The sequence below is a fragment of the Polypterus senegalus genome, chromosome 8, assembly GCF_016835505.1.
Source record: "Polypterus senegalus isolate Bchr_013 chromosome 8, ASM1683550v1, whole genome shotgun sequence".
NCBI classification, from domain to species: Eukaryota; Metazoa; Chordata; class Cladistia; order Polypteriformes; family Polypteridae; genus Polypterus; species Polypterus senegalus.
The window spans coordinates 109,129,933-109,142,233 of NC_053161.1; the positions used below are offsets into that span (position 1 = coordinate 109,129,933).

Here is a 12,301-nt window from a genome sequence, read left to right on the forward strand (position 1 = left end):
AGCTTTTTTTATATGCTCTTCTCTGCTTCTGATGGTCTTATGTTTCAGCATACTTTAAAAAGCACCCCCACTGTTCAAAATGAAGAATCATGCAAAGTCTAAAAGTCTAATTTACAGTCCAATTTCTTTCCATTATTCCATAATTTGTTAAAATCATTATTGGTTCAAATCTCCCAACTTTCTAGTGTTAGCATTGATGTCTCCCAGTAGTAACTTCCATTGGTCCAGCTTTTGTCTTGCATTTTTTCAATCTTTCATTACAATCTCCTATAGCCTTCACACTTGCAGTAGCAGTAGCACATTTTATTTGTAAGGCACCTTTCTTTTGCTCAAAGCAAGAAAATAGTAACACCACCATGATGAATAACACTGAAGAAAAGCATGTCCTAGCAAGACAAAGGGAAAACTCAGCCCTGTGTACTTCAAATTACATTACTGCATGACTGTTAAAAATGTCGACAGTTTTATTCACAAAATATGTCCTAGGTACTGCAGTATATTGACACTTATGAAACCTTCCACACAAATGGACAAAGCTGAGATACCCATGAAGCTTTTCGTAAAGAAAATTTGAGAATTAGCAGAGACACAAGATAGAGAGTTATCTGAGCATATTTACAAAAGCATATGGGCAATATGTACAGAGGCAGTAAGCACAAAGTATAAATTGCAAGTCATATTGATATCAAAGCCTACCAGCATTCAGGATTTTGTGCTTTGCCTCTCTGTAGACCACTGTGCTACACATATTCTTTTATACAAGCGAGCATGCCTGATTTGGTGGTTCATATCATATTCTATAAGAAACATATCTAAGTAAATACACTGGGATTTTATACTGAAGTGGAATGCAGTGTCAAACTGTAATCCCCACAGATGGCATCTTGTATGACAGAGAAATGTACGATTGATTGATTTTACATTACATGTACTTAATAATATAATAGAAGTATACATTTTAAATAGCATGTAAGATACTGAAAGGAAAAAAAGAAACATTATATTGCTGACTGATAATTGACTTTCTGTACAGCAAGCTGATTTTCTGTAGTATGTCTTTTCCAAGACCTCCTTTCTTGTTGTTTTATGACTGGCAAAGACGTGAATATATACATTTTGTTTAATTGGTTTATTTTCTTTGTAGAACACAAACAATTGTGGAGTAAATGGAAGGGTGGTATTGCTCTTGTTCTCTGTGGCTGTTCCTGAGCTAAAAAGAACAACAACAGAACAAAGTATGCCCTTTGCTGTGTTAATAACTCAGTATCTCAAATCAAAAAAACTTACTGAGTAAGAATAACTACACTGTAGTAGTCCATGTGGACTTATATATGTTAAATATCTAAAAAATCATTTTGTATTTCTCTTTGGCTTGTTTCAGACCTTCTTTCTTCTATCACATCTGGGGGTTATATAAATGACCATGACACTGTCACCAAAGCATTCCAGGAAGCCAGACAAATTAAAGAACAGCTCAGGAAAGAGCAACAAGTGCTGGATGCAAAGGTGGCCGTTGTGAACAGTCTGGGGCTAAACAACAGCAGAACAGAAAAGGTCAGTGATGTCCTTCACAAGAGTACAACCTGTTTTCAATGTTTTATTTAAATCCTGAAAAGCAGTAATATTGTTGTAGAGATAAGTGTTTTTATTGTTTTGTGCACTGAGAAAATAAATGAAGTAACATATATTTATATGTTTTGTTTCGAACAAAAATGAAAACAAGTGAAAAGGTTTGTTTATTTATGGTGCAAAAACACTGTTTTCTTTCTAGTGCCTATACCGAAGACAATTATGATAATATGCAGTCACAAGGAATGTTTAAAAAATGAGGTGTAAGGGGCTTTAAGTGCTTTAAGACACATTTACAGTCTGTAAAAATTTTGAGATTGAAAGTAAGAAAAGGTAATACAGTGGAGTAAAATTCACTCAACTATTTAGGCTTTCTTCAAGGATTGCTCCAAGAAGAAAGTCCTTTTTCCTCTCTGAGTGGAAAAGACTTTTAACACTCATCAAAACCGTAATGAAAAATGACTCAGACTGCTTCTCAGAAGCTTGGTTACATTGCTGTTTTTCGTTAAGCACACTAAAGTCAGCAGTTGGATACAGCAGTTTTAAAGAAGCTTTCAGAATCCATATTGATGGTGTTCAGCAATAACCATAAACTCCTCCCAAAATGTTTCCTGTTTAGCAGAATGATGAGCCTGTAGTATTTTTTTTTTTTTTTTGCATTTCTCTTTCTTGAAGCCAAGCAGGGAATTATCAGGCGACAACCGACCAAATCCTTTTGGACAGGAAGACTTCATTTTGAGTTTTATGTACTTGCAAGGCAGGCCTTGTGGTTTGATCGGGAAGCCCATTAAAATGTCTTTGATGGCATGGAAATTCATTTTCATGAAGGGCCCAGCCCGCTCTACTCTCTTTAGCTGTGGTTACAAATCAGTCATTCATGTCTAATGGCGGTAATTGTCCTGACTGCATGTATGCTGATGGAGGTACATTAAAATAATCCAAGCTCTCAGCTCTAGCACTGCAACTTAATCTTCTTTAATGCAGATCAGCTGTTTCTCTAACACATGACACTGCTTTTTTAGGTTTATAAGCTTTGAAGATGATAAAACAGAATGTTGAAGAATCAAAGCAGAGTTTCAGTTCTTTGACCCTTAATCAGCTGAAACAGAGCAAGGTTGAAATAAGATTGGAGTGATGTCCTAAGCTAACATCACGGTCACTGCAGCTTATCAAGGAAATGGAAATTACATACAGCTCAGAAAAAAGTACTGCGAGTATTGTTATGAATAATGAATTACATTGTCCACTCACTCTGCTGATACTTTTCTGTTATTTAGTAAAGCAGGCAAAAGTTAAGCAAAGTTCCTAAAAAGCTGCTGTCTACCCAGAATTTTGAATAACATTTACAATTTTTCTGATGTTGTTAAAATTGAGTACTAAGCAATTGTTACAGAGTGACACAGTTTATGATTTATTGTTAACCCAATTATTGAAAAAGCTGATACAAACCCACAATAGCTACCAAAAAAGTTGACAACTCTATATTTGGGTTTCAAAAGCCATGCTATAATGGAAAAAGATAAATAAAAACTTTAGGCTAAAATTCTTATTGGTTTGTTGGCCAGATCTACACTAATGTCATTTTATTTTCTCATAGAAAATGTGGAAAATGTGTATTTACTCTAATTGTTGCATAAAATCTGCAGTGGGCTGGCGCTCTCCCCGGAATTTGTTCCTGCCTTGCTCCCTGTGTTGGCTGGGATTGGCTCCAGGAGACCCCCGTGACCCTGTCTTAGGATATAGCGGGTTGGATAATGGATGGATGGATGGATTCATGGGTTGCTTAAAATCCTACCATAGCAATAGCCCCGATTAAACTAGAGAGAACAAAATGATGTTATCTGTCATACCTGAATCTGAGAAAATATGTGTATAAACTGTGGTTATCCATCACTGACTTGCAAAAGAGCTGAAATACATGTCTTCCATGCAGTAAATGCTTTGTTGACAGTTACCTGGAAGAAGTCTTAACTTGCTTGCATTCTGCAGTACGGCATCATTTTTACTGAATATTTTGCTTACAGAAAAAAAGTAATAACAATATAAATGCACAATGCCAGTTTATTAGCTTTTTAGATACATTTAAATTCTGCAAATTGTTTCAGAAGTATAATTTAATACCATTACACGGGATAAAATAACCCATTTCATTATAGCTTTATAGTTTACAGCAGGTCACAGTCTAATGGAGGGGACAATTTAAAGTGTGTTTTTAAAGATGCTATAATTTTGTGATGTATTCTAATTGTATAATTAAGTTGTAAATGCAACTGTGGTGCTGGAAAACAGAATATATATTTAAAAAAAAGATAGGGGTCTGAAATGAAAATTAGTGAGATGCTTGCATTTGCCATGTAAATGTGCTTTAAATCTGCCTTTTTATTGAGTGCAATAAATATAAACTAGGCACATAAATCTCTGTATGAATGAGCCCTCTCACACTCTTAGCTTCAAATGAATGTCAAAATGGTTTAGATAAAGCAGACACAGTGAACGCTGTATACCAGTGCGCTAATGTGTTGATCTCCGGCTTCCAAGGATCAGCCATCGGCATGCCAGCACAGCTGGCTGGCTGTGCCGAGGTTTGAAATCACCTAAGCAATTCAAGTGCTTCACAATCTCCAATATGCCAGACAGATGGGTCACTCTCTTTGGTGATAATGTGAGTGGATTGCCTTTGGAAGATGATGACAAATGATAGCATCTTGACACTAATATTCAAGGCTTGTTTCTAATCATGACCCACATTGGGAAACAGTGTACAATCAAAATTGAAATCCTGATTGCTTACGAAGCAGTAATCAATAAGCACACTTCAGACTAGGTATCATTTAATTTCCCTCACCTCCCTAACTTTTGTTCATTTAGTGTATTATTTATTGGCATTCCTGTACTGACTCTTTGTTAATGAATGTACATGTGCTTTTACATTATGTACATTTCAAAGGGTACAATTTCTTTTAAAACATGAATAAGATTACTTGGTAATCCTGGAAATGAAGGTTATTGCAGGTATTACACCAGTAGTCCTGAAGAATAATACTATGCACATTCTTGAAATTATATTTAAATTTGAAATACATTGAAATTAAAATTTGAGGTGAAAATTTGAAATACATTAACATTAAAATTTGGGGTACTGTGTGAAAAGTTACAGGGACAGAAGTACTTTCCAAGATATTTTGCACTGATACCAGATTCATTGTCAGTGCGGTATCTTTGAATTTCAACAATGTCTGCTTGAGTTCATGTGAGCATAAAGTTAAACATTACTCAAAAGGAAAAGATGCAACACCCCTTTCCTAGATAGAATTTGATTGACCTTTGGTTGTCCCTGAAGGGGAAATTTGGCATTTTACAAAGTCTCAATAAAGAACAATAATGAATAGGTAGGTAGATAGGTAAACAAATATATATATATATATATATATATATATTTATATTTATCTCTCTATATATAAAATCCAATGTATGTCTGTCTGTATGTCTGTCCGCTTTTCACAAGAGACCTACTTACAAGATTTAGATTGGGGTTTTTTTCTGTAATTTGCTTGAACATTCTGGTTGATTTTGCGACATCTCTCATCTCACTAAGTATCATAGTTAGCTTGTGGTACCAATTTATTTGCACGAATCTGAGAGAAACGCAGTGTGCTGAGGGGAGGGGGGCGGGGCAGGGCCCTCCTCACTCATATGCCAGCCTCGGGGTATGCACCTTACCTCCACTTATCTAGCAAACGAGAGAACTATTTAATGGATTTAAATCTGTTTTTTTTCTATAATTTGCTTGAACATTCTGATTGATTTTGTGACTTCAATCATCGCGCTAAGTATCATAGTTCACTTGCAGGAATGATATATTCACGCTAATCCGAGACAGAGGCTGCAGTCCGAGGGGAGGGGAAAGCGTGATGTCAGGAGTGGGGAGCCGGGCAGGGCCCTCCTCACTCATTAGCCAGCCTCTGTTCCAGTCAGTGTACCTCTGAGTTTTGGAGTGTACCTTGTCTCTACTTAGCTAGCAATACCTGTTTGTTTATTAATTTTTAAAGTTTGTCCTGTTTCACTACTATGCAGGGACAGCTAGTATATATATATATATATATATATATATATATATATATATATATATATATATATATATATATATACATACAAACCACATTGTGATTTGAACACACACACCATCTATATTAAAAAGGAAGAAAATTGAAAAAAAAGATTTCTGACTGGGTAGGACAGATTAAGAGCAAAATATTTGCTTCAAATATGATGTATTCACTTTCCACTATTACAAATGAAAGTTAGGTACAGTCTACCGAATATAATAAAGGCACCTGTTTTTTCAACAGGGAGTCACCTAGAGCCAGTTCTCATTTCAGACAGACGTTGTAATGCCAGTGAATCTGTATTAGATTTAGAAGATACCGTAGATGGACAGGTAAAAAATCATTTATTCAAAAACTGTCATTAAAACATTTTAGATTCCCAAAGCATCAAAACAAAAGAAAACCAGAGCTGTTACAAACAGTAGTAATACTTGTTTAATGTTAGGATTGCTAAATTAGCAATAAAGTATTTTCAATTTATATAAACCACTGAAATTAACATCTTTGAAACATATAGTTATCTACACCTTAGGGAAATTAATTTTTAAAGCACTATAATTGTACATAACTAAATATGAAGGAATCTGTATCCATCTATGGCAAATTATTATTACGCATTTAACAATATATGGAAAAGAATTCATTATAAAAAGTCATATCCAAAAAAATCAGATTATAACATAGTAAAGAATTCATGTCCTCTTCCACTTAAGATATGAAAAAATCAACTTTTTTATTCCAGGAATTGTCCAAAGCTTCTCTAGAATTTGTCAATAATTTATTAATGCTGACCTTAAGTAAGCATGCTGGGCCTCTGTTAACCCTGAAGATGCTTCAGTATGTTTAAAGGGCAACTACATAATGGTAATTTGATTTCATAGCCCACCAGATGGGTTAGGGATGGTGTAGAAGTTGAATTTAAATTTGATATGAAATATTATAATATTTATTATATGCACAAAGTTCTGTACTATACTTATTGTAATGTATTCTTCTAAAACTAATAAATGAGTGAAAAACAAATATCATTTGATATCTCTATTTTGAACAGAGGGGTTTATGCCTCTTAAATTCTACAAGTATAAAAACATTTATTTTAATAAAGCCATAAATATTATGGACAGAAAGTTTCTGAGCATTGGTCATGGAAATGTTTATTAGTATGAATCTCAATACACTTAATCAATCCTAATCTTAATGCCTCTCTCTCCATAAAAACAAAAACAAAATTACAAAGCCACATAACAGTTATATTGCCTGGTGGCAGATGATGTCTATCCAAAGATTTATATTAAATGGATTCCGGAGTTTAGACTACTGAGATTTGTTAACCATTAAACAATATATTAAACTGTAGTGGCAGATTTGTACCCGTCAGTTCAGTACAGCTTTCTCCTGAAGACATGTCCCACAGAGTCAATCACCCACATCCAGGAATTAGATTGGTGTGTCCAAAGTAAATAATTAGAAAGAAAAGAAAAGAGGGTTGACAGGATAAAATAGCACTCACCATACCTCATGAGGTCAGAGCTCCCTATAGTCATCAGTTCTATGAAATGTACAGCAATTTACTAGCTGTTGTAGGTGGACCACCTTGCTACATTTACAGCTGGAAGCAACTAAGATCTTGTGCAGTATTATACAGCATACAAAGCTTTGACATGAAAGCAAAAAAAAATGTCACTTACTACTGAAGTATTTGAAAAAAAAATACAGTGATGTGTTATGTGTAAAAGGAAGCATAGAAAAGTATCTAGCTGGGATTTACACCACATCTCTTAAGCAAGATGCCAGACAAATGCTGGAAATATTACCATTTTGGTCAAATTTTAACAATGTATCATTATATTTTAGACAAATTTTAGACTTCATTGTTTTTTAGTTTTGACAACAAAAGAAAAATGTCATACTGAATAATTCACAGCAATAAGGACCAGTATGTACTTTGTATGACCTTTAAAAACATTTTCTCACATAGAGATTCACTGATTGATCAGCCACTGAGTGTAATTGTATTACTTTCACTCTCAATCCATGATTGAGCCATTCAATTTATTATCGACCAATTTAATGTTGATTTTATGTTAAAAATGTGAGAATAGTGTTTATGCTGACTAGGTGTGCTACCCGTGGAAGACAGGTTAAAATCTAAGTAATCAATGCAGACCTCAGTGAATTTGAGTCTGCTATCTCTGCAGCCTGGAACCTCCACTCTGGAGCTCCAAGTACCTGGAATTAACTTAATGGACAGTCATCAATTATCTCAGATAACTTTCCCACAACCCTAATCATAAATATATTGTAACCAGTGTCGAGATCTGCAGCTTGGAATCAACATTCACTTAATGTAATCTGCTTTACATTTTTCATTCCAGCAGATGGTGCATTAGAAATATTAGCACTGTTTTTACAAATCCTATACCAAATGTCATATAGAAAATATATAGCAACTGGATGTACACACAGATATGCAGACACTTGCCCTTTAGGGTTGATAAGCTGAATTCTGTCTGTTTTGCATATTCAAAAGTAATGTTTGCACTTAGATTTTTGTGTTGTATGAACACACTAAAAGTCCATGACCACTATAGCAGCCAACAGCATATCTAATGTTTGGAAGAAGAGACAACAGTCAAAAGTCAAAGAAAATTTCAAATGAGACAATGTGGGGAGCATTTAACGTCTAGGATCACCTAGCATCCTGGATTCTGTATTTAAATTTCCAACATACAATTAACCCTTAACATACATGCATTGCACCCATCTACCCCAGGCCTTCATGCTGAGTAGTCTGTAGCATGTGAGTAATATCTATGTAACCTCAGATGTGTAAATTCAAGGTAAGGATTTGCTCTAAGATATGGTTTAGCTGGACCTGGAACTGACATGGAGTTGGACATGTACTCTGGCTGTTTGATTCAGTGGTCACTCTCCTTCATCATTCTGTGCATCAATCAACTTTTCCTTTGTATCAAACATTTATCCAAAATATTACTAGCATATGTAAAATCATTCATTCTAATTCATTTGAACATGCCCTTTCAAATGCAAGCAATAATTTAAAGTTAAGAAATTATGCTGTGATACAAGACCATTCAATGTTTTTAATTAAAGAGAACTATGTGGTCAAGTAACCATGTTTATGGGTGTAAATTGACAGCCTTGTTGAACATACAGTAAATTCAGGTATATCACTAAATCATCAATTACAGTCCAGAATAAAGTTACATCTATATACAGTCAATGAAAATACAAGAAAGAAAATGCACATTTTTATAGCATGATTTTAGTGTGACCACTGGTGAAGTCTTGAAGAAATATTTTCAGTAAGACGCTAGAGCAGGGCTATTCAATTGCAAATTCAGTTGGGCCAGATTTTCAAACCAAGAAATTTAACTGGGCCAGACATTTGCAGTGGCAGGTAAACAGCTGGTAATAACAAATTTTAAATCAACATACATGAATGTATAGAAAAACAAGTAATGTTTATTCATTGTTTCCCTTTAAAAATTTGGTCACATCTGACACAAGCACACCAAAACGTGCATAAAAATCAATAAAAAAAGCCATAACTGAACAGAATCCGAGGTATTAGTAATACTTTATTCTACTTTTGAAATGAAAAAATAAACATTTTGCTCACATCTGGCCCAGGCACATCTCAAAGTGCATGAAATCAGAAGAAAGTGCTTCTTCTTCTTTCAGCTGCTTCCATTAGGGGTTGCCACAGTGAATCATCTTACCATTTAAAAATAAAATTAATATTTTGGTCATAAATGACCCAGGCATATCACAAAGTTCATTTAACAGAATAAGTAAGAACTATCAATGCTATCAAAGCTATCAGTGCACAAATCCACAACAAGTGATAACAGTAACTAGCATGTATGAATACATCTACTGCACACATAGAGCACAGAGGTCCATTTTAAATCACCACATGTGTACACAAACATTGCGTTTGGATCAAGTTTGAGGCACTGTGAAGGTATATGGAGGCTGAGAGTCCTAGTACTACAGTCAGTCAGTCATTCACCAATCCGCTATATCCAAACACAGGGTCACGGAGGTCAGCTGGAGCCAATCCCAGCCAGCACAGGACACAAGCCCACCCTAGCACTATCTGTTTTGTTTATTTGGTGAAAAAACATAATGTTTAAAATTTGAAATTGACAAATCATCATGTATATTAATAATAATTCTTCAAATTTATTTATCACTTTACTCCAAAATTGAAGAATATTAACAGTAGGTTAATAACATTCTACAAGTAAGAATTTGATTGAATATTAAAGAAAATTACAGACTTTTTGCATGTTTTCATCAAATGCAGTCTTTTTAATTTATTTTTTTCTGTGATTGTCAATGGCTGACCTTCATGCTCACAACAGCCATGAATCCGCAGGATCGAAGTGTGTGAGTGGAGGGCCAAGCAATCCTATGAAGAGAAGCGCAGAGACAGTGCTTATTAATAACAGGGCTCTCATTTGAGTGATAATTAGATTAGTTTGAGAAAACCCACATTTGCACTCACTTGATGAAACTGCAATACAACCAAGACTGAGCAAAGAATTGATTATAGAATCATGTAATATGTTGTCGATGCCATGACCAGTTGTCACAGCTGAGGACTACTACCACCACTTCTAGATACACAACAGTGCAGTGCATTGTGGCTTGAATGTTGCTCAGCTACGCAGAATTTTGCATTCATGGGCTGTACTACTGTAGGAATTTCTGAAGGGTCAAAAAATGTTTTTCATCATTTGCATAGGCAGGTCCTAGAGTATGAGACCTATAACTAAATAAGCATTAACCAAGAGCTGAATTCTGAAAATGCCAGCATTTGAAGTTTGTAGCTATCTGCCATAATTTAGCATCCTAGTAGCAGCACCAGTACTAGCTACATAATCAGTAGGAGAGTTTTGAAGATTATATAATATCATACAGGTCAGTTGAGAGATGACATAATAATCACTCACATAATCATCACATTTGGCTTATGGCAAAACTCACTAGCATTTTGAAATTTTTGGACTTTTTTAATAGTTTATGCTGGACAAGTAGTTAAAAGTAAGTTGTAGCAGTGAGATCAAAGGATTAAGATGTGACAGAGTACTTCTGCATAAAAGGAGTAGAGGAAAGTTTAAAAAGTATTTCATATTTAGAACACATCTTAAATTGTAGGTCGCTTTGTATGTAACTTTCACTTCCCCAATGTTAGCCAGTCTCCAATATTGAGAGACAGGCTGTAAAAATCCAGAGAGATTGGTTGCTAAAGTCAATATACTTTATGTCTAATATTTACCATTATTTTACATTGGGCTTACTCCTTTATCTGAGGCAACTTACAAGAAGCGGATGCATTTAAATTAAGTACATTTTATATTTACAGCTTTTAACATGGGTAGGTTTAGTGACTTATCGCACAGTAAGCTGGAGTTGGGGTTTAAAACAGCAACTATCTAGTTTAAAGTAGGAGACCTTAATCACCATACCATTGTTTATGCTGGATTATGTTGTGGACTGCGGAGGTATTGCAGTTATACTGCTGAAAGTTCTATCACTTATTATAATACTGTAAGTAAGAAAGTGGTTGTCTCATCACAATATTATTCTTATTGCAGCCTGACATGGCCAGGTCAATCTTGGGGGTTTCACTGATTACTATAAAGCTATGATCTCGCTGACTTTTTATCTGACCTATATAAGGATGATTATGCTGTTGGAATATTTGCCTCAACTTGAATTAAAAACTTGGAATATAGTTTTCACATTGTCCTACTTTTTATTTCTGCAAAAATGATGTTGCAAGGCCATCTGGTAATGTGTCGTAGGTGCCAGTGCCACTCAGCGGGAGTCGTCTAGATGCAGTCTTTTTCAAAAGCATGCCTTTCAGCTTTGCTTGCCAAGCTATTCTATTATTCTACTGTTAGGAAGAGTGTGTGTACGTATGGTGAGGGGTAAGTGTAGATTTACACACTTTTTCTTACAAATGTTCAGATTGATAAATGTCATACTGTGCCTTGGAATGTTGCAAATGCATGCAATACACAAAGTTTGTGCAACTGCGTGGCTGATAAATTGAAGTACAGGTATTCTAACAATATTTATCTGGCAAAGTCAAAAGCACAAATTTGTTGTACTAAATCCGAAGTCATACAGTAAAAGTAATAATTCAAAAGAAAGATTGGATTGGAGTTTTTCCTTAAAAATTTATTTCAGTAACAGGGCATATTGGCAAGGAATCTTAAATTTGGGTATGAAGTGATACCTAGAACATCATAATGATGTTATGTTACAAGTTAACTGAAATTATAATGGTTCCTAGGGTTGAATTCATATTTTACTCTGCATCGTCAAGGATAACCGACTCTTTCATCTTGCTTTTACATCCTCTGCATGAAATGAAGACAACAGGAACAATCATGAAGAAACAACCTAAAACTGAAGTTGACAAACTGCACCATCTGTGTTTATTGAGGGCAATTGAAAACAAAAATCAATTTGTTACACATACCAATAAATTTACCAAACTAACCAGTACCACAGTTTTATCCAATACCTCTACAGACATCCTTGACTACTGCACAATTCCATATAATGTATAACTTCAGTCAGCTTCC

The 12,301-nt window shown here is 34.8% G+C and overlaps 1 protein-coding gene across 3 annotated transcripts in view; it reads left to right on the top strand.

Moving 5' to 3' along the window:
- The window catches only part of sox5 (SRY-box transcription factor 5), a 234,673-nt gene that overhangs the window by 206,202 nt on the left and 16,170 nt on the right, over positions 1 to 12,301 (top strand). For all 3 annotated transcript variants that reach the window (XM_039761581.1, XM_039761582.1, XM_039761583.1), the window contains one exon: positions 1,382 to 1,554. In XM_039761581.1, the coding sequence (XP_039617515.1) occupies positions 1,382 to 1,554 (173 nt within the window). The remainder of the gene's footprint in view (positions 1 to 1,381; positions 1,555 to 12,301) is intronic.